Source organism: Adiantum capillus-veneris, chromosome 6, assembly GCF_014529385.1.
Source record: "Adiantum capillus-veneris isolate H3 chromosome 6, ASM1452938v2, whole genome shotgun sequence".
NCBI classification, from domain to species: domain Eukaryota; kingdom Viridiplantae; phylum Streptophyta; class Polypodiopsida; order Polypodiales; family Pteridaceae; genus Adiantum; species Adiantum capillus-veneris.
In genome coordinates this window covers 29808974-29836344 of record NC_140936.1, presented here as the reverse complement: position 1 = coordinate 29836344, position 27371 = coordinate 29808974, and the positions used below count along the sequence as shown (strand labels likewise).

The window sequence follows — 27371 nt, the reverse complement described above, 5'->3', positions numbered from 1 at the left end:
TCTGCAGAGAGTTCCCAGCTGGATGCCCATGGCAATCTATCTTTGACTCCATCTTCTCTTCCGCATGGTTGACTTGCTCCCTTCGTAGATTTTTAGATAACACAAATTGTTTATCTATATCTTTGGCACGCTTACTCTTCTCTCTTTCAGCACGCCAAGCCAAATCCCAAGCCTTGAGCTTTATCAATTGAACGCCTTCGGGAAGAGCTTCATATAAATCACACACACTTTTTCATATTACCAATGATGCTATAAGCAGACTGGTGAGCTTCGTCTTTACTTATAACAAAGGTTTCCTTGGAGACCGCACTTACAATTGATTTTTCAAGCATTTTTTATATGAGCGTCTCATTCTGCACAATACTCTGCACTTGCTTCTCTGATAAGTCACTTATCGTCTTGCAGAGAGTTGACCTTAGAGATTGAAGAAATGCCTTCTTCTTACCTTCTGCCATAGTGACTATAAATAGATGTCCTATAAAGAAAGAGAGAAGAGAAGTCAATCCACATATGTGAAAGTATTTTTGAGTGTACCTTAAACAATTGCATTAATGCTTCTACCTTGATCTAATGTGGCACAATGATATACCATAAATCACTTTGAATAGACAAAATTCGATAGCTCAAGATGACACACCCAATCAAGCCATATGACCATGTAACAAATTGAGACTATATTTGTAATTATATACGAAATAAATACATTATGTATGTGTAACACACACTCCCAAGGTGTCTGCTACCCTTGTTATTATAAGAAGAGACATAATCTATGTTTTCGTAAGAAACTAAAGCTCAAGATAACACAACCGGTCAAGCCACATGACCATGTGGAAAATTGAGACTATAGAATTTGTAACTGCATAGAAAACTAAAGGCAAAATTCGATAGCTCAAGATGGCACACCCGATCAAGCCATATGACCATGTGACAAATTGAGACTATATTTGTAAGTATATACGAAATAAAGACATTGTGTATGTGTGATACACACTCCCAAGGTGTTTGCTACCCTTGTTATTGTAAGAAGAGACATAATCTATGTTTTCATAAGAAACTAAAGCTCAAGATAACACACCCGGTCAAGCCGTATGACCATGTGGAAAATTGAGACTATAGAATTTGTAACTACATAGACTCAAGAACTAAAGGCAAAATTCGATAGCTCAAGATGGCACACCCGATCAAGCCATATGACCATGTGACAAATTGAGACTATCTTTGTAATTATATACGAAATAAAGAATTTGTGTATGTGTAACACACACTTCCAAGGTGTCTGCTACCCTTGTTATTGTAAGAAGAGACATAATCTATGTTTTCGTAAGAAACTAAAGCTCAAGATAACACAACCGGTCAAGCCATATGACCATGTGGAAAATTGAGACTATAGAATTTGTAACTGCATAGAAGAACTAAAGGCAAAATTTGATAGCTCAAGATGGCACACCCGATCAAGCCATATGACCATGTGACAAATTGAGACTATATTTGTAATTATATACGAAATAAATACATTGTGTATGTGTAATACACACTCCCAAGGTGTCTGCTACCCTTGTTATTGTAAAAAGAGACATAATCTATGTTTTCGTAAGAAACTAAAGCTCAAGATAACACACCCGGTCAAGCCATATGACCATGTGGAAAATTGAGACTATAGAATTTGTAACTGCATAGAAGAACTAAAGGCAAAATTCGATAGCTCAAGATGGCACACCCGATCAAGCCATATGACCATGTGACAAATTGAGACTATATTTGTAATTATATACGAAATAAAGAAATTGTGTATGTGTAACACACACTTCCAAGGTATCTGCTACCCTTCTTATGAAGAGACATAATCTATGTTTTCATAAGAAACTAAAGCTCAAGATAACACACACGATCAAGCCATATGACCATGTGGAAAATTGAGACTATAGAATTTGTAACTGCATAGAAGAACTAAAGGTAAAATTCGATAGCTCAAGATGGCACACCTGATCAAGCCATATGACCATGTGACAAATTGAAACTATATTTGTAATTATATACGAAATAAAGAAATTGTGTATGTGTAACACACACTTCCAAGGTGTCTGCTACCCTTGTTATTGTAAGAAGAGACATAATCTATCTTTTCGTAAGAAACTAAAGTTCAAGATAACACACCCGTTCAAGCCATATGACCATGTGGAAAATTGAGACTATAGAATTTGTAACTGCATAGAAAAGTAATTAACAATAGGAAAAAGAGGCACAAAGTATCATTTGGTAAGAATGGATAGCTCAAGATAAACACACCCGGTCAAACCATATGACCATGTGGCAAATTGAGACTATTCTAATTTCTTCTACATAAGTCTATTTCAATTTTGGATTGTCCCAATACCTACATATATGTTTACGATAAATAATTATTGCTAAAAGCTTAAGCAAATCTTTACATAGAAGAAACGCTTTAGAGTTTCTTTCATTTTGGTCTGCACACAGACTGACCACTTTTGCTACTTCAAAAAAACTTAAAAAGAAACAAATCGCAAAGTTTTTGATAGAAACCTACGACGTCACACACCCGGCTTGAGACTTAATATACATTCTTTATTGACCCTAAGCCACACTATCACTAAAAATTGTGAGTATGAAAAAAAAAGATTGAAACAATTTAAGACTTAACGCATAAAAACACTTTAAACGTGGGATGCACATTTTAACTTTTGAGTCGAAACTTGCCTTGAAAAAAGACAACAAAATATAGCAAGACTTAAATTTATCGCCAGCAAATGCTTCAAATTATGATGCAAAAACCCGAATAGTTTCAAGTTGATTGTTCGCCCCTATTTTCTTTAGTTAAGAATTAAAAACGATGTTGGCAATCCCTACAGCTTCAATGTGTAATGTGCATTGTGCACCACCCTTCAAACTAACTATAGTGCACTGTTTAAACTCTAAAGACCATCTGAGACAATTACACAAAGCAATAAAGAAATGGGTCATGACTCGTATGTGCAATGTGCATGCATTAAACTTTTCAAGACCTTTGTTGAGAGGAAGCTTGAAGTCTTGACCTCTAGTTGACGTGTCCTACATGAGCCTTCACCGAATCACCACTTAAGAAGTTAAGAGTCTTAGACCATGCACACACAACACACCCCACTGGTGACTGTACATAGGCTAAATTTTAGGCTAGTAGGCTATACTAGGGTCTGTCACATTAGTCTACCCCAAATTCCAATAATCAATTTAAAGAGTAAGTCTCAAAAAAAAAAAAAAATCAATTCTTACGCTCTGTCAAGCGTGCAGGTCGACTCTTCGACGAGATGAAGGCACTGGGCGCTGGATGTGTGAGCTCACGCAGCCACCGCAGGTCGGAGACGTAGCAGGTCTCTATCCCGATTCCCCGCAGGTCTGCAGCTCGCAGCTCGCAGCACGCAGCAGGTGACACCGTGACAGTTCGGACAACACTGGGCAGGTTGACGCAGGCGGCAGCAGGGTGGGGAGTCTGGACGGCGGCAGGCTGCAGCAGCTCGACTGCTCGCTCAGGCCTTGGACGAGGGCAGGCCCGCAGGGGTCAAAAACGAAACCTGCGCAGTGGCGACGGGAGTGATAACGAAATTTTTAGGGATTTGTGCTTTGTACAATGTACAATCACAATGTACATGTGTTCACACCTTTAGTGTTCACATGGCCAAAATTTAAACTAAGTGCAAATTCACGACTCATTGAGTCATTGGCAATTGCTCACTGCCAACTGGCAAATTGAAGGCAACTGCTCACGACTCACGAGTCACAATATCATGAAATTGCAACCCATCACTAAACCTGGTCTAAAAAACTTGTAAAAATTGAAATCGATTTTTGAAGGGCAATTTGATGGACGGCCCTTCTAATCACATATCATAGCAATTTTCTTCCTTCGCAATTGAAGGGAAATTTTAATTCAATCCCTTCAAATGCAGGGTTCTTCACGACTCAACCCTTCGTACGCAGGGTTAACAGCCATTTGAAGGGCAGAAGGGCGTCAAAAATAAAAAGCAGATGACCATTCAAGAAGTCCTTGGCTTGCATGATCCTCAACTCTCTCTTGACAAAGAGGCTGGTGAGGCGGCTACTACAGCTTTAGATAACACTGAAGCTGAAGGTAGCTCAAGCAAAAAGAAGTATGCTCGACGATGGATAGAAAGCTAGAGGATACCTCATCCTTGGGCTTTTCCAACAGTTGATCATGATGGAAAAGAGAGAGTCAAATGTAGGTGGTGCATCTTTGCACATAAAAAGACTCAATTTAGTAGAGAAGGATCTTCAACCTTGCAAAGGTCTGCATTAGATGAGCATGCGACGTCAAGTCCGCATTCAGATGCGAAGGCAATATGGAATGCTCACACTAAAAAAACCACAATTCCCATAGAGAAACACATTGAAGTGCTAACAGATGAGGAGAGAGAAAGAATCATTTCAGTCTTGCAAACTTTGTGGTTTGTGGTTCGTAGAAATTTGCCTTTTGATGAGTTTTCAAAGCTTTGCAATTTCCAGCGTTTCATGCGGACACCAAATATGCCAATTGCAAGTGAATATTCAGCTTATACGAGCACAAGTGCAGGAAAAGAGTTTGCAAATGCCGTCAAACAGGTCTATTGGGAGAGACTAAAAGAGGAAATTGTTGCTAGTCCCTTTTATTCTTTGCAGATTGATGAGAGTACATATGTAAGCACTCAACAATACATGATTCTTTATGTTACTTATATGCGGGAAAATGGCAATGGCTGTATATGCAGGTCATTTGTGGATTTGTTGCATGTCAAAAATACTGAAGCTGAAAGCTTGTATTCTACCTTGATAGCATTTCTGGACAAAATGAAGCTGCCATTGCATAAAATGATAGGCATTGCAACTGATGGTGCCAGTGTTATGGTAGGTGCTAATAATGGTGTGGTTTCGAGATCGAAGAAGGTTGTGCCGCATCTTTTGAGTTTTCATTGTGTTGTACATAGGGAGTCTTTAGCTGCAGGTGATGCATTCAAACTATACAAGGAATTCAAATTTGTGGACAAAGTGGCCAGAAAGTTATATGAATGGGCTTCCAGATCCGCAAAGCGACATCTATCATTGGCAGAAGTTGTAAAGGACTTCAATCTTGGTCGCAATGGAAAACTGAAGTTGTTAAAAATGCATGATGTTCGATGGCTCTCAAAAGGGCAAGTTATGATAAGGATAGTGCGCTTAATGCCGGCTTTATTGACTGTCTTGAAGGCAGAGGAAGCGGACTTGTATGCATACCTCACAAACTACAAAATACAGTTTCTTTTACACTTCTTTGCAGATGTCCTTGGAGAGCTTAATGTCTTGAGTTGTAAACTTCAAGAGGATCACATTGATATTTTTGCTATTGGTAACCATTTGAAGGCTTTTATAGAGTCTTTGCAAATGGCTTTTCTAGGGAATGTATTTGGGTGTGAGGCTATGTACACTCAACTTTTTTTGACAAAGGCGATAAATCAACATGGCATCATTGATCACATTGATTCCTCAGGAAATTCACATTCTCATCAACTACATCTTGGCCCTATGTGTGACGAGGATGTTCTTGATCCACATGAAACTTTGCACGGGGTGGTGAATAATCTGGCTTACATGGCAATTATGTACATCAAAGGCCTGGTGGATTCATTGTCAAATCGTTTTAAGGTTTATTTTGATCTCTTTGAAGCGGCAAAGTACTTTAGCCCGAAGGATTATGATCAAGACTTGCAGAAACTAGATTTCTTTACGATAAGGTGGCTAGATGTATTGTGCAAACAGTTTGGAAAAGGAGCCAACTCTTTCATTAATGAAGAAGAATGCAAAGGAGAATGCAGATCTTTTATCACACGGATTCGTAACTGCTTCAAAGGTAAGAGTATGCATTCAACTTGGCAAGATTGTTGCAACCATGAAGAATGGGAGGTTTCTTTTCCATGGACCATGAAATTATGGAGAGCTCTGCTTTTACTTCCACTTTCATCAGTTGCTTGTGAAAGAGGCTTCTCAAAAATGAATAAGATAAAAAACAAGTCTCGTAATAGATTCTCTTTCATCATTGGGCTTAGCAATGTTTGTTGGACTCAATACTCCGAAAGGCTTCCTGTCCTCCAGATGTATTGTGGGAAGAATGCTTTGATATGTGGAAATCTATGAGGAAGGGAAGGATAGCAAGCTTGGAAACAAATTGATTGTTACTATGGAATTTTATTTGCTTAGATATTAAGCCAAGCGATATGATTTTGTATCGAGGGCTCTTTTGCATTGTATTGGAATCGAAGGACTTTTAATCTTATTTCAAGGTAGTTTTTATTCTCCAATTTTGTACTTTAACGATAAAAGTAAATTCATATTCATTATGTCATTGGTTTCATTTTCTCTATTTGTATATAATTTCAAAAATTTACCAAGTTGTGGTCCGTGGACTGTGGTTTGAGAATACGTTGTTTAAATAATGAACTTTGTCAAAGTTATACTAAAAGTATGGTCAAAATGCATGGAAGAGTGTGAGATAAGTGAAATATTAATGTATGGGAGTATACAATAAGTGAAATATTAGTTTTCTTGGAATTTTGATGAAGAAGGGTGCAAATTTTTCCTTTTGTTCATTAGAAGGGCAAATTTAAAATTCGCCCTTCATTGTAGAAGGGCATAAGCTGCACATGCTTGTCATTAGACATTTGGGGTAGCCGTTCAAATCCTATCACTGATCCGATTCCTCATAATCTAATCCACTTAGTAAATGCACCACATGAACATCCCACTTTTTGCCCTGTAGAAAGGATATTCAGTTACAGTCAACATAGAGCCATCCACATTAGAAATCCAACATGGTTGAATTACCCGCTCTTGCGAGGACGTGCCAGTGGAGAGAGAATATCCGGGCAGTATATGGTGAAAACCCTCGAGGGCGCCATTCCTAACTTCGGCGGCTCTCCTAACTTGTCCTACAAGATGCTCTGTCGAATATGCAAAACCTTTTCGGCATGTATATCAGGATTCACAGAAAGCTGGACATCGGAGTATATAGATACCCGTCATACATTGGTCGAGCTATCTTACGACTAAAGTGCGTCTCCATCGGAGATAATTTTGCATGCTTACTTCAGGCAACTTATGTTTTTGCCTAGTTATCATCTCCAAACTTTTGAGGAAGCCTTCTACACAGGTTTTCTCATGTTTAAATCAAATGTTTTTGGTCCCCTTATCGCTAGCGAATCAATGAGATACGACACATTTTTGGATCAAGCACAAAGGGAGCAACGCCAACGACAACGCCAGTGACATCGACAAAGTTCATGTCATGGTACACATGAGTAGTGGGGGGAGTGTTGGAGCCTAGTCCAATAGCTGTAATCAATCCCATATTTTCTATGAAAATATAGCAATGTTTATTTTTATCAATCATCAAGATTATGAGTTTAAATGTATAATCGATAGGGACGCATATGCATTTCCACTTTGTAAATACATTGATTAGGATCTTAATTGACCTTTGTACATTTTTGAACTTAAGTGACCCAGGTATAAAGGTCACTTGGGCTAATTTTTGAAGATCAATCAATTATTATTATCTGAAACTGTTGTAAGAGTACTGTGTGTGTGAGAGAGAGAGAGTCTATGGATCTGGTCTTCTTCGCTATGCGTATCTCCCTCAGCATGTTCATAAACCGACTACACCATCGCAGTAGCCGTGCCCACGCCCAACATTCGCGCAATCATGATGTTCGCGAGCACTCCTCCCTCGAGCTTGTTTTGCTTGTAAGTAATGCATACGTTATCAGTTTTCAGCATTCAAGGACTTTCTGGAATGAGGACGAGAGTAGCTACGCATAGGTATTCATGAACTTAGGTTTTGCGCACTTTTAGGTTATGACATGTTACTCTTTCGCGACTATATTTGAGAGAGTTAGGGTTAGAATCTAGTGATGCTAGACTTCTAGGTAGGTGTGTCCTAGTGAAGGGATAGTGCCTAGCAAGTTTAGTGCGATTCTGAGTTGATTTGGTGTGTTGAACCTTATTCTGAGCGTTATTGGTTATGGTTGGTCGAGATTAGTTGTACGTAAGTAATTAGTGCATCATTTAAGTGTGTATGGGTAGGTTGGTCTCAGCATGACAAGCTAACGAGATTGCCTCCGTGCACCTACGGGTTAGTTGTGTCCTTGGATAACAATTATGTTTTCAGGGTTGTGCTTGTGAGCATGAGCAAGGGTGTAGCTGCCCTAAAACAAGAGATTTGGTAGAATAGATAGCCTTTCTTTATTTTTCCATGGAGCTTAGCATAAACACTTATCTAGATAAAATGTCCTATTGACTAAGATAAAACTATGTTTCAATTGAATAGATTCAAGTTTTTATATCTTTTTGTCCTCGAAACCTACTAGATTTATTATTTATGTCGTATAAATTTTAACTCTTAAAATATTAAAAATAAAAAGAAAACATTTCTATCTATATTTTCCCATATAAATAATCTTTGTTAGCTTTAAATTTTATTTAAATATGGGATGAATTATGTATATATATTGATCCCCATCTCGTTAGCTCGTGGGTTTTAGCTCGAGAAATGGCAACCCCCTGTTCATGCAATGGGGAATATCTTTCCTCATCTTGTCGCTCTTCATGATCAGCTCTTTCCTTGTCACTCATTTTCTCATCTGGCTACTCCTCATTGTCCGTATGCTCCTCATCTGCCTCCTTTGACTCATCATCGCTACTACATGGAGGTGGTGACCTCTTCTTGCCGCATTTTGTATTCTTCTTGGTTGCGATGGATTCCCGTGTGGCCTTGCTTGATTGAGTTTGTTTGCTACGCTTGCACGTCAAGTCTATCCAATGTATGATTTGAGTGAGTGTAATGAGAACAAAGAACGAAACTCAACAAAAACTTACAAAGGCATATGCACTTCTATCTTTATATATCTCCACCTCATCCCTCTGGATAGTAAACCATGGACATTCATCCCATGTGGGCTTTGCCCGCATGTGTTCAATCCATTCATCCGGGTATAGGCCCATTTCCTCCCGCACTAAACTAACCCAAGCATCACAAGGGTGTTCTGGTATGTCCAATGCATTGGCATATGCCATCCGCCACCATCTGCAATACTCTTATAATTTTCCATAACTTCTAAGACATACTTAAGAATGCAATGAGCTTTAAGGTATGGATGTCAAAAACTCACTGATATAAAAGACGTCGAGTTGTGCATGGGAGATGAGGTTGGTCATCTACGTCAAGAGTGCCCCGCAATATACTCCCCTTCCATCAAGTGACTTCCTTTGAGAAGTGGTTGCGGTGCCACATCTCCATACATTTTTCCAAAGTGTAGCCACTCTTCTCACTAGCCTCAACGTGTAACGCATGCATTGTGTTATTCTCCCACTCTAGTCTCTTTTTAATTTCAAGCATCAATTGTGTTGTAGTGAGAACGGCACAACAACAGACATAGAACAATTCAAAAAGTGAACGTACTAAAAGTGATCTCACCTCTCTAACTGTCGCCAATATACATGAGTCCGCAACTAAACTATGAACATCTTCTTGGGTGATGGGATACCTGCTTCCTTTTTGACTGGTCCACCTTCCATGAGTATATCAATAGCCTACATTTTCTGTCAACAAGAAGAGTTGTTGGGTGAGTGCAAGTGGAAAACAAGGAACAACAAAACGGGCATAAGGCATAACGCTTACTCTTCATTGTCAATGTGTGCTTGTGCTATCTCCGCAGCCTTGAACACATAATTCTTCAAAAACCCCACACCCCCCCCCCCCACCCTCACCCCCCCCCCCACACACACAAATGTGTTAAAGAAGTTTGCACCATTATCAGGGTTGGCAATTTGTGAGATGTTGTATCCTTTATGCATAAATTGGGGCTTTCTCTCCTTTAGGGCATCCTTGTAATTCTTGTCATAATTTTCATAGTGCTCATTAAACTCTCTATAATGTTTTGGAGGTAAATCCTTGATTTTGGCTTTATAGGCCTCATTGAACTCACCATTTTCATCAAATCGTTGTATTATTAAACTAAAAAGACATGCATATACTAAACTTTCATCCTTGCATGAGCACGAGTACTTACTTTTCACACTAGTTGGGCGAGAAGTGCCATTGAAAGTTTCAACCACTTTGATCTATTGGGTCCTCTCGATCGCAATGTCTTCTCCGCCCATGCATGATCATGGCCCAAAAACGTGTCCAATAAGGACCTTCTTTCAGACATGCCAACCTTCTACATCATGTAAATGTCGTGTGTGGCAGACTGCGCCACCGTCAACCTTGGTACTCTATAAACAATGGATACAGTAGGCGTCATGATTTTCGAAAAAGAAAAGAAGAGGAGAATGAAGGCAGATTCTCCTCATGCAATCGTGTGGAGAGAGAGAGAGAGAGAGAGAGAGAGAGAGAGAGAGAGAGAGAGAACACAGAAAGGGCTTGAACAGCTTCCTGTCGAGGGCGTTATCGCTTGAAGTCAACTGCAAGGCGGCATGCGAAGTGGAAAGGTGGGCAATCTTTTTGGCCTGCAGAAGGGCATAGGGTTTTAGTGGCAAGTTTGTTGCAAACTGTAGGCCGTCCGATGGTTTGTTAGATGGCTGCCATGTGTAGCAAGGCCTTTAGGGTTGTTTTATCAAGGGTCATTTGACCCATGTGGAATCTCTTTTCGTGCTGCTCCTGGCGGGCCTCGGTCCTTTCTGCTCTGCTCCTACCAGAGGATGTGGCGCACACGCAGCCGGTGTTGTCCTTGCGAGAAGACCGCTGCACAGCAGGTATTGTCCTACCACAGGACGTAGTTGTTGCATGCGTAGCTTTTTGTTTAATGGCGGGGGGTTTTCAAGGCTCTGGAAGGTGATTGCATTGAAGGGGGTTGCTTTGCAGGCTCAGGCGGCAAGGACGTGGCAGCGAAAGATTTTCCATGCGCTGTTTTACTTGTTTAATGCCGCAGGCGGGCTTCTCAAGGTCTTTGAAGGTGATCGTGCAGCCTGAGATCACGAGGACTGCTCGTGTTGGTCTTTGTGGTTCAATGCACGTGCTGAATGGAGCACATGACAATGAGGAGATGTAATTTGCATGTGGTTGTTGTAGCCTATATGACAGGCCAGAAAGCGCAGAAAAATGCTTTGTAATATGTTCTTGCTTCGGGTGTTATCATTATACTGTGTCATGGCAGCAAGTCTGAGAATTTGTTTTGATGTGTGAGCTTTTGAGCTACATTATCCACTGCAAGATTCTCTGTTTGTCCTGCTTTGTACAAGCTTTTGAGCTACATTACCTAGTGGAAGATTCTCTCTCTGTTTTGCTTTTGCACATGTGTCCTCAAGTCTCAGTTCTTGCTTCGGGTGTTATCATTATACTATGTCATGGCAGCAAGTCTGAGAATTTGTTTTGATGTGTGAGCTTTTGAGCTACATTATCCAGTGCAAGATTCTCTGTTCATGTTTGAGCTTTTACCTATCTGTTACTATTCAATTTGTATCTGCTTATATGCTGTGATCGTAAATTTAAATCAGTCGAGCATTTGAAAGTGCGCTGTAGATTGGTTTGAGAGTTTCTTTCTTGCGTCTCAAAGTACTTGGAATAACATTTCTTTGCAAATCATCTTTACCATGGCATCTGATGATGGCGTTGTCGGTGGCGGTGAAGGGAGTGCAAGCAATGCCTCGCCCAACGATGGTGAGAGCATGGACTTCTCTGGAGGTTTGCTTTTTTGACTCGTACGCTGCTCTTGTGTTGTGTTGTTGGTCTTGGTTTGTCTGTGCTTGTGAGCATTGCAGTTCAAAAAGTTTGTTGCGCTGGTCTTGTTCTCCTGATCCTGCTGCTTGCTTTTTGTTGCGCTTACAAGTGATGCGCTTGTGATGGTGGTCACGTGTTTGGGTCCAGAAAAGCGCAACAGTAGGGCTGCGGGTGCATGGGCCCTTGCTGACATTATTGGCAGGTCACACTACAAGGGGCTTCACCCTCATCGCTCCAGTGTGGGATTGGCATCAGGCCATGAGCTGCCCTGCGTGGAGCCGCGAGCAGCCATCAGGGAGTTGCTCATCTAGGAGCTGAGAGCAAGCTGAGCTTTATTCAGTTGTGTGCCTCAGCGCCCGCATACGCATTCTGGACATCTACTCCAGATGCCTGCAGTGAGTTCTGGTACTGTACCATTGCGCCGAGGTTAGGGGCTGTTTTGCTCAATCGCCTGAACTGTGCAGGGCCAGGGTGATTAAATCTCGTTGACTTTGTGCACATAGGTAGCAGCCCTTTTTGACTGAGGGCTTGTCTCCTTCTTTTGCAATGTAATTTGGTTGTGGAGCTGTGTCGAGCTAGACATTTGCTGGATGTGTTTGGCTTACGCTTTGAGACCCGGAGTTGGGTCCGAGGTTCAAGGGTTTCTGGATCGCTCTCTCTATTTTGGTACTTGGCTGTCATTTAGGTGTTGTTGGTGACGGGAGCAAAGCAAACCCCGAACCCCGACGACCTCTAAAACACCAGGGACCGAATGGCGCGCCTTGAGCCTGTCATGGTAAAGCAAACAGGGGGCACCACCTAGCTTCAGCGGCTAGGACGCAAACAACACACCACCATAACAAAGTTTTCATCGAAGAGAGATGGATGCTTGGGAGTAATGATGAAGAGGAAAGGGAATGAGATCAAGTGAGAGAGAGAGAGGGTGAGGGAGGGGGTATAGCGGCTTAGTACTTAGGCACCACAAAAGGATGGCGAATCCGCACACCCTTCACACATACACAAGCTCACTCCAAACACAAGACTAGGTGGCGATTCCGCACACCTCACATGGGCAAAACATTACAAGAAAACATACTCACAAAACCTCAAGCTTTATTTAGAGAATAAGGCGATGAAATGGGGAGCATAGGGTAGGGGAATGAGAAGGGAGAGCGTGGTAGAGCACATGGCGGATAGGTGAGAGTTGATGGCGAAGACTCGCACGAGGGTTATGGCCATCATCCTTCATTTAGTTTCCCTTCATCTTCCATAGCCCAAGGGTGTAGAGGTCATGCTCAAGACGAGCATGGTGATTGCGGTGATGGTGATGGTGTGGGTGTGTGTGTGTGCACTAGGCACACACAGTGCATAGTGTACTCTTTGGTGATGGTGTGTGTTTTTGTGTGATGGTGACCCCTCTTTATATAGGGGAGGAGGGAGGGGAGAAAATCTAGAATATAGAAACGAAGAAATCATTATCTACATAGGCCAAGTGATTGTGGGCCCCATTTGTCTTGCTGTGTGTATATGTGCCAGAACAGCAGTCTCATGAGAGAGAGACTAAGAGAGAGAGATGGGTTGATGAAAAAAAGTGAGAGGTGACATGGAGAATAAAGTAATTACAAGAGGGGAGAGAGAGGAGTGTGTTCAAAGGTAAATCTGTGTGCAGATGTGTGTGAACACAAAAAAAATCAGGTAACCACCGGGTGGGGATGGGTCTGTGGGCACCTTTTTTAGTGAAACTGAGTGTGTGTGAGTGTGGGGGAGGTTATTTAGCTACAAGACAAGAGACATGGCGCCCTTTAGAGAGAGGGGGGGGTATTTGGGTCATGGGATATGATAGGAGAGAGAAAGGGGGGGTGGGGTATACTATTTTGGAAGATAGGGTAAGTTGCATGTGAGTTAGGGTGCATTATTGGTGAGTTAGAATGCATTATTGGTGAGAGGTGGGGTAGCTTGAGGGGAGAGAGAAAGAAGAAAGGACAAGGGGAAGAGAGAGGGGGTTGACCTTTTGAGTGGAGGAGAGGAAAAGGAACACACGGCGGGGCAACAGTGAAGAAAAAGGAGGCAAGGTGGGGATGGGCTGCCCCGCAGGCATGAGGTGGCCTATTTTACCTTTCTCATATATATACATAATCATACTTTATTTTTTTCTTACTTTTTCCAATGTCTTTTATCACTCCCTCCCTAAGAGGGGGTTTTCATGGGGTGGGGACGAGAGAAGAGGGGTATGGGAGCTTGGCTTGTGAAAAGCCCCCATCATTAGCCCTCCCCTTTTGGCTAGAGGCATTCATGTCTCTAGCTCATCTGTTTGATCATTATCGTCGGAGGTGGCGGCTGATGGTGTGTCCTCATCTGGAATGTCAATAGGTGGAGCCTGGTCAAATCGAAGAAAATAAGGTTTAAGTCGCCAACCATTTACCCTGGTTTTATGAAGTTTTTCATCAGCCTCCATAAGCTGGTAGCTTCCATTGGCATACTTTTTCCTGATGATGAAAGGACCTTCCCATCGGAGTAGGAGTTTCTTATCCTTGCACGTGTCGAAGCGATTATCGTAGCGGAGCACCAACATTCCTTTCTTCAATTCTTTTTTCCGGAGATGCTCGTTAAACCTAAGCCGTCTATGCTCTGCTTGTGCTGCATAATAATTTATTGCTTCTTCTCTGTCCAGCTGCAGTCTTTTCAAGTTGATGATGTGATCTCTCAAATGCATGTTGGGCTGTTGAAGCTGGCTTGCCATTACTCTGAGACTTTGTAGTTGCACTTCAATGGGCAAGATTGCTTCCTTACCAAATACTAGATGATACGGTGTGAATCCCAAGGATGTACGAAATGAAGTTTTGTAGGCCCATAAAGCTGGTAGTAGATACTTATCCCAGTCTCCAAGATGATTTTTTACCTGCTTGGTAATAATTTTAGAAACCATTCCATTTACCTTTTCAACTAGGCCATTACATTGAGAGTAATATGGTGAAGAGTGCCTCCTTGTAATGCCCAGTTTCTGCATTAATTCTCCTACCAAGTCTGCTCTGAAACCTGGCCCTCTATCAGAGATGATCTCTAAAGGTGTGCCAAACCTATAGCATATGTGCTTGTAGATAAATTTAGCTACCTCTACCGTTGTGATTCTAGTGGTGGCTATAGCCTCTGCCCATCTAGTCATGTAGTCGACCCCCATGATAATGTAGAATTTTCCTGAGTTGGCCCTAGGTAATGGCCCAATGGCATCGATACCCCATTTTTCAAATGGGCCATACGAGAGAATAGGTGTCTGTGGTTCAGGCATAAGTGACCTAGTGCCGGCCTTTTGACACAACTTACATGTTTTGCACCAGTGGTGTACATCACGGTTGAGGCTAGGCCATATGAAGCGATATACTAGCAGTGATGTAACTTGCAGTTGTTGTGGGAATGCATCACTTGGCGCCTATTTGAGCGCATTGTCTGCTGGATTGTACGTTACTTGTGGAAACTGCCATTGTACGCATTTGTGGAGCCATACTTGGTTGTATTTGGCAGTCCCAGCCATTTCTGAGACTTGGTCTGGAAGATAGTCATTTCTGAGACTTGACTATACACAATTTGCATTAGCCTTCGTGTGAGGGTCGATAGCGTGAGGTTTTTATTGAGCTGGGGGATTCTCAAATGTAGAGATCCTTTCGGTGATACAGGTAGCTGGAGCACCCTTTTTGTGACCTCGCCATAGGCTATGTACTAGTGAGTCCTACTTGACGCTCGAGTTCTATTGTTGGCAGTTTATGCATACATATACAGTCTATAGTTTGGGTTCCTACTGCTCTACTTCTGGGGAAACTCTGTCAAAATTTTTCCAAGTTATGATGGCTGGTTTCTTGGTCTTTTGAGCGATTTATGTTGTTATGCTGCTGAAATTTTGGCAAAATCAGAGGTTAAGTCAGGTGTGCCTTCTTGGGAGCTTCATGGTTGGCTTTAATGGATGATCAAAATGGCCCTCAGTTCACTCCTTTTCATTTAACTCAAATCATTCAGATTAATGTTGGTGCGATGGTCGGATTCCGGGGTCCATTGACCAAACATAAAACTCTTTATGCGATACATGATGGATTCAGAGAGTAGCATATAGTCAATCACACTATCCTCATTATGTCTCCTACATGTAAATCCATTGGTTCCACTCCACAAAGATACACCATTGGCAATGAGCATACCCGTGCTATTACACATGTGTAAAAGTAACTTTCCATAGTGATCCAACTCTTTCTCATCCATTGAAGTACGATCATACAAGTGAACTTCCTCCAACTCCCTTGAAATGTATGGCATATCAAATTGTTGAGTATCATGTTGCAATGTTTTTGTGCGAGCATTCATATCCCTAAATACAATAACATCACCTTCACCTTTGAAATAAGCAATGTCCTCTTCCAAATCAGAAAATGGTTGATCTCTATCCATGCAAGCATAAAAGGGAGAATCATGATGAGGAATGCAGCAACCGGCTACAAAAATGGGTACTCTTTTTGGTGTCATAATTTTCAGCCATAAATAACGTTTGTACTTGTCATCTTTCACAATTGATACAAAATCTTCCAATCCTTTCTTAACCATACATGCTAACCCTCCTTGTCCTCTTCGTTGCTTGAGATTCTTTGACCACATCAATGAATGTACATTGTAATCCTCCAAGCCATTAATCCTTTGTGTATCATGCTCCCAAGTTTCAACAAGAAGTACAACATCGGCTTTGCTTGTTTGTTCATCAATGCCAACCCCCGCATTCCATGGGTATCCATTACAATTCCAAAAGCATATTTTAAATTGTAACTCGGTCTTATAGGTCACGTATCCCTATTTGCTTGAGAGACTTGCCTCCTCCTTGGGCACATTTTCTTCATGAGAGATCTTCTTGTTTTTATTATTCTTTTCCTCATATGCCTTGCGACACATATTTTGTTGCTTAATAGTGCGATCTTAACATACAAAACATTTTGTATCCCTCAAATAGATCCAACTATTATCAAGGATAATCTTTCGCTTGGTCTCATCTGGCATGGTGCATACAATTGGCCGTTCTCCCGAGCGAGGAGCTCCTTGCTTCCCCACTCTATATGCTCCATAGACCATAACTCCGGACATGCCAAAGTGGGTTTTGAAGAAATCTTCAATAACAATGGCAAGAGAAGGAGGTGTCTCTAACTTCTCTTCGGGAATTCCACCGAATAACTCCTCCACATCCACATTCTCAACATTCTTTGTTTGAACCATAGCTTGCATGAGTGAGGAATTAGAAACCACATTGCTACCACATACATCAGCCCAAGACTTGTTTGTGCATACATTTTTCATGTCGCATACATCCTGGCTCATAGTGTCAAATTTCTCCTCTTTCAATACATGGTCATGCTCTACTTTGCTCATCCGCTCCATCAAAGCATTCAAGTCCACAAGAGAGCGTTTACATTCCTTGACTTCCTCTTCAAGTTGCATCAAACGTGTTGTTTGCATCTCAAGTGTCCTCTTGAGATTCTCATTCTCAACCACAAGTACTCTTAGTGTGCCATTCTCCATTGCAAGTGCTCGTAAGTCTTCTCCTTGTTTGTTTACGGTCTCTTGCAATGATACCAAGTATGCCATGATCATGGTTTCCGATGTCGTTGGTTGGGTGGTTGTGTTGCTATCTCCACACTTAGGAGATTTTGGATCATTTTCCACAATGGTTGTTGACCTTGTTGAGAGAGAGAGAGAGAGAGAGAGAGAGTGAGAGAGGAGGTTAGGGAGGGGGGTATAGAGAGAATGAGGAGAGAGAGGGGAAGCGAGGTGGATAGATAGGGAGTTGAGGGAGGAGGAAAGAAAGTTAGGGGGGGAGAGAGAGAGAGAGAGAGAGAGAGAGAGAGAGAGAGGGTAATATAATCTTCATCAGTGCAAATGGTAGGGTTCGCCAACAAACGACATAATGGTACTCATGGCAAGAAGCTCACACCATAATGCATGTTCTCATCTATCCAGCGAGACAAAATGTGTGTATCCACTACTTTTCCAAACAATTCACTTACTAGGTCCTCAATGGCAACAACCATCATATTCGATGATTGTTGGACAATACTTGTACCAACGACGTTTGCTTCAATGATCATAGATGATGGTACCTTACTCTCTTGCAATTGCATGCTTTTGAAGTCTTTCTAATGAGGAAAAATAAAGACAAGGGAAGATGAAGGGAGAGAGGATGTGTGAGAGAGCAAGAGAGATGAGGGTGTGTGTGGCATGTGAGAGGCAAGAACAAGTGGGAGGAGAGGAGGGCGGGAGGGTAAGAGGGGTGAGGGTGTGTGTGGCATGGGGGAGAGGGAACTTGTTAGGAAACCGGCAAGTCCGGACAACGGGCTAGGTGGTGTGGAACGGGGATTCCAACTAGGGCAAAGGCCCAGGGGCTTGCCTATATAAAGGGTGGTTGGGTGGTGGACTCTCATACCCTAGTTTCCCTTGTCTTACACTGGTATCAGAGCTAGGGGAGGAGGAGCCATGGAGGAGGGGGGAGGAAGGTTGCATGAGCCAAGATTGCATGCCTGGTATCTCTCTCTCTCTCTCTCTCTCTCTCTCTCTCTCTCTCTCTCTCTCTCTCTCTCTCTCTCTCTCTTTCCCATGGCGGGCATGGCTTCTTGGTTCGAGGAGAAGGGATCTCAGTCAACAGGGCGCAGGGATGAACCCTTATTTAGTTGGAGCACTACGAGTGGACAAGCCCCCTAGCAAGGGAGGAGATTATGAAGGCCGTGGGCATGGCCTCTTCGATACACAAAGATCGGGAGGAGTCTTGAAAGCCGCGGGGGAAACGACCCCTGTGTCGGGAGGGATAAATTTTTTGATTTTAGCAATTCGGCAAGGAGACAGGCTCGGTAGATGCACACCGGACTGAGGAGAAAAATTTGCTTCATGAGCGCGATGAGCCGAGCAGCATAGGCCACGGTCATCTCGCTCAGGAGAGTGGCGCAATCGGCTGCAAAAGCGCCATCGCCAGGGAAGTTCAAGTTTTTTTTAATTTTCCTTATAAAAATATATTTTTGGGCGCCCTATTTTGGGCACCCACTCTTGCTAAGGGCTACAACCCATGCTATGCATGTGATGCTATATATTGTTGCATGTCATCATGCGCCAAAGGCCACCGTCACAGGCTCTGCAAGACATCCCAGTTGCAGGGTTTTGCCATGGTGGGCCCAAACACAAGCTGCTGGAGCACAATTTCCACTCATCCATGGGTTTCCATGGCGGATAAAAGAGGCGGGAATTGAGGTAAATTACGAGTTTTGTTATCAAAAATTTGAATGAGCACCTTGCACGACAAGTTCGTGGCTTCAAGGATTTTTGGACGAAAATCGGTACATGTCGAAGGATGTTTGTATCTGGAAGATACTTCATGGTGCATCCGCACACGGATGGATTATGAGGTTTGAGTTTTACCTTCTTGTCTTTTCATAGCTTTGTGCATATGATGGTATTGCAGGAGCCTGTAATTATTTTAATCTTGGCCATGGTGCCTGAGCGACTACCATGGTCAGTTCATTCCGTCCGATTTAGTTGGTCATTACCACAATTTGGACTAAGGCGCAGGTATCCAACAACACTACCCCATCCCAGGAATGTTATGGTGCTACAACAAGGCAAGGTTGCCGAGGAGGACAAGTAAAATAGGCCATGTCAACAAGGTCGATTCTAAAAGGGGTACATCAATCATGTTTTACCCAAGGAGCAAGGCTTCGTCCGCCACTATCTCTATATGTATTGGGGGCATGATCCCGCACAAGCATCTACAGATTGTAAAAGACAAGAAAATTCCATAACTATGAGCTAAAACCCAAGTCAAAAACCATAATATTGGATGTTATGCCTTTCACTGCCAAGGGCAGTCAATAGGTATGTTAACTTGTTGCTTTGATCAAGCAGTATTTGATCATTGCTGACATTTGATAGCTCACCAGTAGATGAGCATCGAGCAGTGTTATGATTCTCAATGAGCATCTACTTGATAAACTCTCGTATGCAATGGAATGGATGATCACGGCTATCATTCATAGAACTAGGCAGGTCTGAGATGCATAACTTGTGCGTGTTCTACTAATTTTCACTTTCATTTACAATTCGACATAGTCGATTTTTTGTGCATGAACGACAAGGTCGACTCTCTTTGCTATGACATCTGTCGTCAATAGCATTTGTTGGCAATGAGGCGAGACAGAGTTCTATGAAGCAAGGCTTCATTTCTACATCTTCCATTGAAGCTAGTCGCGTTTGGCATATGCTATGAGCATACACAATGGGGAAGGAATAGGCAAGGTGTTTGCAGGTGGATTCATATTGTACGTTATTTCATTATGTACCAGACACATGCATAGGATATACGATGGCGTCTATGCAGATATGGCTATAAGCCGTTTTGGAATGAGTTTTTCCTTCCGAATTTCATGACAACTGGTAGCAGCAGCAACGACCAGGTTAGCCAAGTTTAAGTTTTTCTTGTTTTTTCCTGTTTAAACTTTACTTGGCAATTACTCGCATTATACAAAACAAAGTGCTTTGGCAATTTCATAAGAAGCAAGGCTTCAGGGAACTGGCAAAATAGGGAATATCAGCTCACAAAATCCCTACAAGTCTAAACTGTGCAAGGTACTCGTGGTTTTGGTTCTCACAGTTGAGGCCATCACTCTTGGCAAGGGCTTACCATACTGGATGCAAGGCATGGTACTTAGGTGGATTCAATTCTACCGCCTCATGAATTACGCTTCCGCTACCACATTGGCAACTCTTTCATGGACGAACTAACACAGGGATTGTTTAACACTAGAATGGTAACCTAACAGGACATAAAAGTGTCCTTTCAGGGTTTTGGGAAAAAATTCCAAAACCATAGTAGATCCACTCATTTTGAAAAATCCTTTCATGATCTTATAGTTCAATAACTACTACATATGGAAAAAATGAGAAACTTGTAATTTTTCTCATCCCTTGTTCACTACAAGCCTCCAAAGTTGATGGACCAGTGCATTTTGCCCAAAACAACAATTTCTTACGGTTGATTGCATACAAATAAGAGTGGAGATTTTTGTAGGTCATGAGATAAAATGCCCCGTTAACTTCAATGGGTTGGTGAACAAAACATATGGTTGCTTTTACCTCACTAATTGTTTTTTGGGCAAAAAAAATAGGTACAAAAGAGTTGCATTTTTGCCATTCTGCGGACCTATCATCAAAGTTTCTATAGTCACGCTCAATACAGATACTATATACATGTTTTCTTAGTTCCCTTTGGGCCTTTGGATTCAAAAGGATCCATGGAGCATGTCAAAAGGATAATGGATCTCTTACAATTGGAACCTTGGGGGCAATGATAAAGTGCTAAATACAACAAACATGAAAAAACTAGGTTTAGCATTATGACTTCTAGAAACCCATAGAAACTACTCAATATCTAGCCAAGTTTTTAGTCTATGATTAGATATGGTTACTACCTACAAAATACACACAATTGGCCTAAGAAACTAGCAATATTGAGAAAGTTATACTTGCTACTCTAAAATGTATCGTATTCTTCAGCAATCAAAAAACTCAACCATCATCATATACTATGCTATATAGCATATTAGGTCCCCCACAACTCAAGGAATATTAGATTTATGTTATACATTACACTTACACAATCAAAATTGAATTTGGATATCAAGAAAGCCACCAAACAAATCATAAAAGTGCTAATTTTGGCCAAAAAAACAGGATTATGCAATTCTTGTAAATTGGTCATAACTTTCAATTTTAACACTTAGCTCTCCCTACAAGCATCAAAACATGTTGAAAACTATGAAGGCCTAACCTCTAGCAATCTAAATCTCACAAACATGAAGTTTAGAGTGGTATAATTGCCAAAAATTGAAAAAAGGCCAAAAACAGGACTCATTTTTTCACATAGTTTAGGTTCAAAAATGTTGTGCAAGAGTAAGGTTAATGGTGAGACCGATACTAAAAAAAAATGCTAAGTTTTTTTCAGCTCATAAGGCAACTTTGTGGATATATAGCACCTAGAAATTCATTTTCATACTCTTCAAATAATTCAAGCAAAATGGTCACTTAACAGGACACAAAAGTGTCCAAGGACATAAAAGTGTCCTGTTACCATTCTAGTGTTAATATGATTGTTGGTTACTATCAACACACAAGAACACTAAAAGGAACCTACCTATAGGACTTACTTTACGGGCAACGTGCCGATGCTAAGTCCTCCTCATACAATCACGACCCCTGCAGGGTAGGTGGGTCAAAATGCGTTTTTTGTTTTCTTGTTACCTCTCTCGATGAGAGCGTCATACCTAAAAACTATAGACTGCTTATACGATAGACTGCAATTTAGACATAAGATGCGTAAGAGCACACAACTTGCGTAAACCCTCTAAAAAACTTGAGGAAAGTTCCTCAACCCAGTATGCTCGTGTTCTCTCTCTCTTTATAGGAATAATGCAAACCATCTATGAAACTTTTGACACATGTTTTGCTGGTGAGTCAGCCTGAGCCAAGGTGCTCTACCTCTCAGCTAACACGTGACTAAGATGGTACTCAAATTAGTATTCATCAATTTTTCCATTGAACACTAATTTGCATCATGGCTATGAGCTACATTGGCTAAGAGCCATTGTCAGGACAAGGGTAAGACCTAACTACTGGCATTCTTTGGGTAATTTTTTTCTAGATCAAAACAACTCTACCCAAGGAAGTACACATTGACATTATTGGCCAAGTAAGATTCTTGACAGTAAGGAGGTCTAGGGTGTCATTTTTGAACTATATGTGTGATGCTCAAGTTGAGTTCTTGATACTCTTGCACTCTATACCATGGGGTCTAGAGTCAGCAAACAGTTGAGACAGCATGGCTGTTGATATGAGCTAGGCATCTCACATGTGTGGATTTCTTGCTCTCTCTATAGCACCACGAGTGTCTATGGAATCCCAGTTTTGGGGTAAATCCCGCGGGTGCTTACTAAATCATACCATGGTCATGGAGGATCACAGTTTGATCTTTTCCATTATACTTTCAAGGAAAGAATTCTGCAATCTACCACGTGGTAGCGGAAAAATTCAGCTTTTTAAGTTGATTCTCATCATTGTGTACATGGTTAACTAGGTTGGCTACCGTTACCTGCTAGTTGCATAGCTCTACAAAGGGTCTTACCAAGGCATTTGACTACGTAGCTTCTGCCCAACGAGTTTGGATTGCGAAGGCAACACCCAGGGTTTCTAGTGCAATGTTGCTTGTTTTTTCACGCGTGGACGACATGTTCCTCTGTATTTGAATACGGGTAAGTGAACATTCAGTTCAATCTCTAGGTACACATCTATTGATTTCATGTTATTCCAATTTTTAGTGCATTGCTTGGTTTTCGCAAGTCGTTTAAATACGCTTGAATATTTCAGGACCATGCCAAGCGCATGTCAAAACAAGTATTTTGGGTTGTAGTGTCCAATGTACACACAATATGCTGCTATGAATCCACTTGTAGAATTCGATTTGGCACATGTTGTCACATGGGATACAACATGGTCTAGGGACTCAAGGACTTCGGTTTAGCCAGTGTGGAGCAAGGATAATGAGGGTCCCTCTCACTCGCGTCGTAGAGTACTTACGTTAACGTCCACACACAAGTACATCTTGTACTTGAAGAATGTTCTTTTCTCAGATATTCTTACATGAGACATATTCCACATGTGGAGGATATGAGTCTCTGGGACTGACACTGGCACCCACTATTTAAAATATGTGTCACGACAAAGTCCCTAAGTGTTGGTCCAATCAGTCTTCTAGACCATTTTTAGCACGACGTATCAGGAGCAATTTCAGTGGCCAGAAATTGTCGAATACTTAGAATAACTTGTTAAGGTACAAGTGCTGCTAAACAACATTACAGATGGTTGGTTATACATATAGCAAATGAAAAGGTTTCATTGTTTGTACATAGAAGTGATCACTATTTCACCTTCTATTATGGTTCAGACGTTTCAGCAAAGCTTGCAAATAATTACCACGTATATACAGGTTCAGATCTTTTTTTTGCTAAATGCATGCACACTAGGTGTTACAGGCCCTAGTGTTTAGCAAAGGCTGGTTTGGAACGGCATGCATATTCCACAACTTGTTGCTTATGAAGTATTTTCTAGGAGATTACTTTTGGGTCTACTAATCACCAATAGAGGTCATGGCTCGGTTTGAGTGTTTGTGGATTCTTCACGTTAACCACGATGGTTATTTTGGACATTGTTGATTCCTCAACAATTTTACACAATATTATGATTCCCATTTACCAGTCATCTGGGACGACTGTCTCTAAACCGTGAGGAAAACACACTTCAGTACTGTCAGTTATCCAAGGGGATAGGCAGCTTACAAAGAGTAATCTTGTGTCTTGTGCTGAAGGATATGCAAAGTGCATACGTTAGCACCAAGCGATCCAATCAGTAAGCATTTATTGCTCTACTTGGAGTTTTCTTACCATAAGTTAAAGCATGTTTGCGACTAGGTATAGTCTCTCCATGTATAAATCAAGTTCTCAACTTTGAACACTAGTGATGGTGGGGTTGTTTACTACTAAAATTGGAAAACAAGTCAAGGACTTAAACTTGGCTGAACAGTATGTTAGCAAGTTACTTTCATGGAAAGTGAAAAGAGGTACTCATGAGGGTACATCTTGGTTTGATAACTCGTTTTGAATACTCATGTGTGTTCTAAATGGAGTCTACACACAATGATCGGATAGGAATCGGTAACACAAGCTGGTTGCTAATGGACAACAATGTGGAAAATCAAGATGTTACTCTTGGTTTCATTGAACCTTCGGTGGAACCGTGTTCCAATCAACCAAACAGCTGGATCCATGAAGGATTCCACTTGTGAAAACATTAGTGTTCTTAAGAAGAAGCTTCACACTTATGTTTTTGAGGACAAAAACTCTTCTTAAGGGGGGAGTAATGTCAGGACACCGGCAAGGCCGGACAAGACAGTGGAACGGGGGGAGTAATGTCAAGACACTGGCAAGGCCGGGCTAGGCACTGGGGAATGGGGAGTCCAACTAGGGCAAAGTTCCAGGGGCTTGCGTATATAAAGGGTGGTTGGGTGGTGGAGTCTCATACCCTAGTTTCCCTTGTCTTACAGAACTAGAGGGTAAGAGAGGCGAGGTGGCATGGGAGGGGGGGGGGGGGGGGGGGGGCAGGAGAGCAAGAGGAGGTGAGGGGCGAGCAGTGAGGGAAGGAATGAGGGGTCCAATGTGGGTTGCCCCCTTAATAGGGTGGGGGCATTGCCACGTGGTTCCCTTGCCCTATAAAGGGGGTCAACGATCCTTAATGGGATCGAGCCCACCCCGGGCCCCTCTATCATGGCACGGGCCACCTTGGCGGGGCACAGGGTGGGGGGGACGAGGGTGGTGGGAGGGAAGGAGGGAGGGGAAGGAGAGAGGAGGGAGAGACGAGACAGGGGAGGGGAGATATAAAGAGATAGGGGAGGGAGGATGGGGGGGGGGGGGAGAGATAGAGAGAGAGAGAGAGAGGGGGGGGGGGGGGGGGGGGGGGGGGGAGGGAGGGAGGGAGAGAGAGATTCACCGCAAGCTCCAAGTTCCAATTACAAGTTTTATGACCAAAAAATGAGCTTTTGGCTTATATACCTAAGGCAAAAATGTGTGAAACTGATAAATAGAGCTAAGTAGGATAAGTTCTATTCTCTGGAATTGGCTTCGACTCATCTATATCTTTCCAAATTAATTATAGGGCTTTTACGGGCTTGAATGAGTCCCATCATTTAAAAATATCCCGTCAAATAGTTACAATGGCGGTTCCAGGTGCAAAAATGATGTACACACAATTGGGTAGGGATTAGAAGGGGTGTTTTGCATCTTTGTCTGCATCATTTTCTTTGTACCCCAATCAACACTCCCCCCTTTCGGTTTCTTGTAGTCCCTGACAAGACATATTCTTTAGTCATTCTGGGAACGGTTTTTCTTCTTCTGTTTCAGATACTCTTGAAATGTCAACATCATTTGTTCTAGCTGGTCTTCCTCTTGTGGCCTTGTGATACATGAGGATGGAGTCTCACGTTCATGAAGGGTGTATGCCATGAACCGTGCCCGCACATCTTTGCAGATTGGAATGAAAATAGTTGAGTCATATTCGAAGTAGCTGGTGTACAAGGTTTCTTCAAAGGTCTGCATATAAGACCAAGGCTGGAACATGAGGCGGGCAAAGAGGCCAAAAATGATCTTCATTTTGTGTGTCATTTAGGTTGAATAAAAGCCCCTTCTTCCCCTCGAGGAAGGAGTTGTGTATGTTCAGTGTTTTTGAATGTGTTGATGCAAGCGGAAAGCATGTGATAGATCTTCAATGTCATTTTGCATGTGATGTCCATCTTGCCCTTGACCAAGTTGATCATTTGTTGTACCGCCTTCCACATGTAGATGATGGATGGATTATCTTTTGGCTCGATGACGAACACCAGGTAGTTCAGCCATGCGGGGTGGTCACCTATCAACTTCTCAAAGTCCTCCCACTTCCTTCTGCGAATGATTGGGCAATAAGTGGGGTCAATTTGAATGTGGAGGGGAGCAAAGGAATTGATCGTCGATGCTTTCTTGTTCTTGGCCATGAATTGATCTTTCCATTCAGGTCGTAGGCCCTTGATTTTCTGTGAGTCCTAGTTGATCAAATCCAATGTTCCGTATCAGCCTTCTTTGTCTGGCAGTATTGGCATCCATTTTTTATATTCCTCTAGAGTTTCCCATTTGAGTAGTGGATATTGGAATCAATTTCTTCTATTCCTCTAGAGTTTCCCATTTGAGTAGTGGATATGGCAGTGACGACTCTTGGACTACTTTGTGCAACCTCTCTAGAGTAAAAAACTGTAGGAGATCTGAGGAGAGGAGGTGTTGCTTGAAGAGGTCTTTGCGACATGCCTCTTTGTTTCCTACCAGTGAGCTTCAATCAAAGGTGCATATTCCTTTGGTACCCACAATCTTGTGGATGTTGACGTGCCTGCCTCTGCCTGCTCTTCTGTCTCTTTGTCCTGGCTAGTGGTCTTAGTTTCTTGCTCCTTTGTAATCATTTCGGTCCCCTTTCCGCGAGGAGGTAAGCTCTTTGATGGGATTAGAGTAGAAGACCCTAAGTGCTCATGGTGTGAGCATCACTACAAGAGGTTGTGTGCTCTTGTGACGCTGTTAGCGACGGAAATACACTGGGTTTTTATAACCCCCGGCGTCGCTAAAACCGTCGCTAAGAGCGTCGCTATATGCGTCGCTATATAGCGACGTATATAGCGACACATATAGCGACGCCTATAGCGACGCATATAGCGACGCCTATAGAGACGCCTATAGCGACGTTTACACAGAAGACTATAGCGACGCTCATAGCGACGCTACAGAGCCATAAATAACGACGCTTATAGCGACGCCCGAGAGAATTTTTTTTTGGTTGCAGGGCATTGAATGCCCTGCCACCCATCAACCATATTGTACTTGATTCACTTTTTAAAAAAAGTGCAAAGGTAGATAATAGACCCAAAATAGTCACTCACAAGACGCATTGTTTGCAAAATTGACAATTGTACACATCATAGGCAAAATGAATTGATTGGCAAATGTAATAATGACAATTGTACAACATC

At 42.1% G+C, this 27371-nt stretch overlaps 1 protein-coding gene and 2 pseudogenes across 1 annotated transcript; all 3 read left to right on the top strand.

Annotated features, from left to right (window-relative positions):
• Window positions 1–4023: 4023 nt before the first annotated feature.
• On the top strand, window positions 4024–5613 carry LOC147455296 (uncharacterized; the record flags this gene model as incomplete). Its single annotated transcript, XM_086513688.1, has 2 exons — window positions 4024–4126; window positions 4313–5613. Coding segments are annotated over exons 1-2 (1404 nt in total), but the record flags the coding sequence as incomplete, so codon positions are not given.
• A 3-nt stretch (window positions 5614–5616) lies between these two features.
• LOC147455295 (uncharacterized) lies at window positions 5617–6194 on the top strand (annotated as a pseudogene).
• A 4525-nt stretch (window positions 6195–10719) lies between these two features.
• LOC147455294 (uncharacterized) lies at window positions 10720–12066 on the top strand (annotated as a pseudogene).
• Window positions 12067–27371: the final 15305 nt, after the last annotated feature.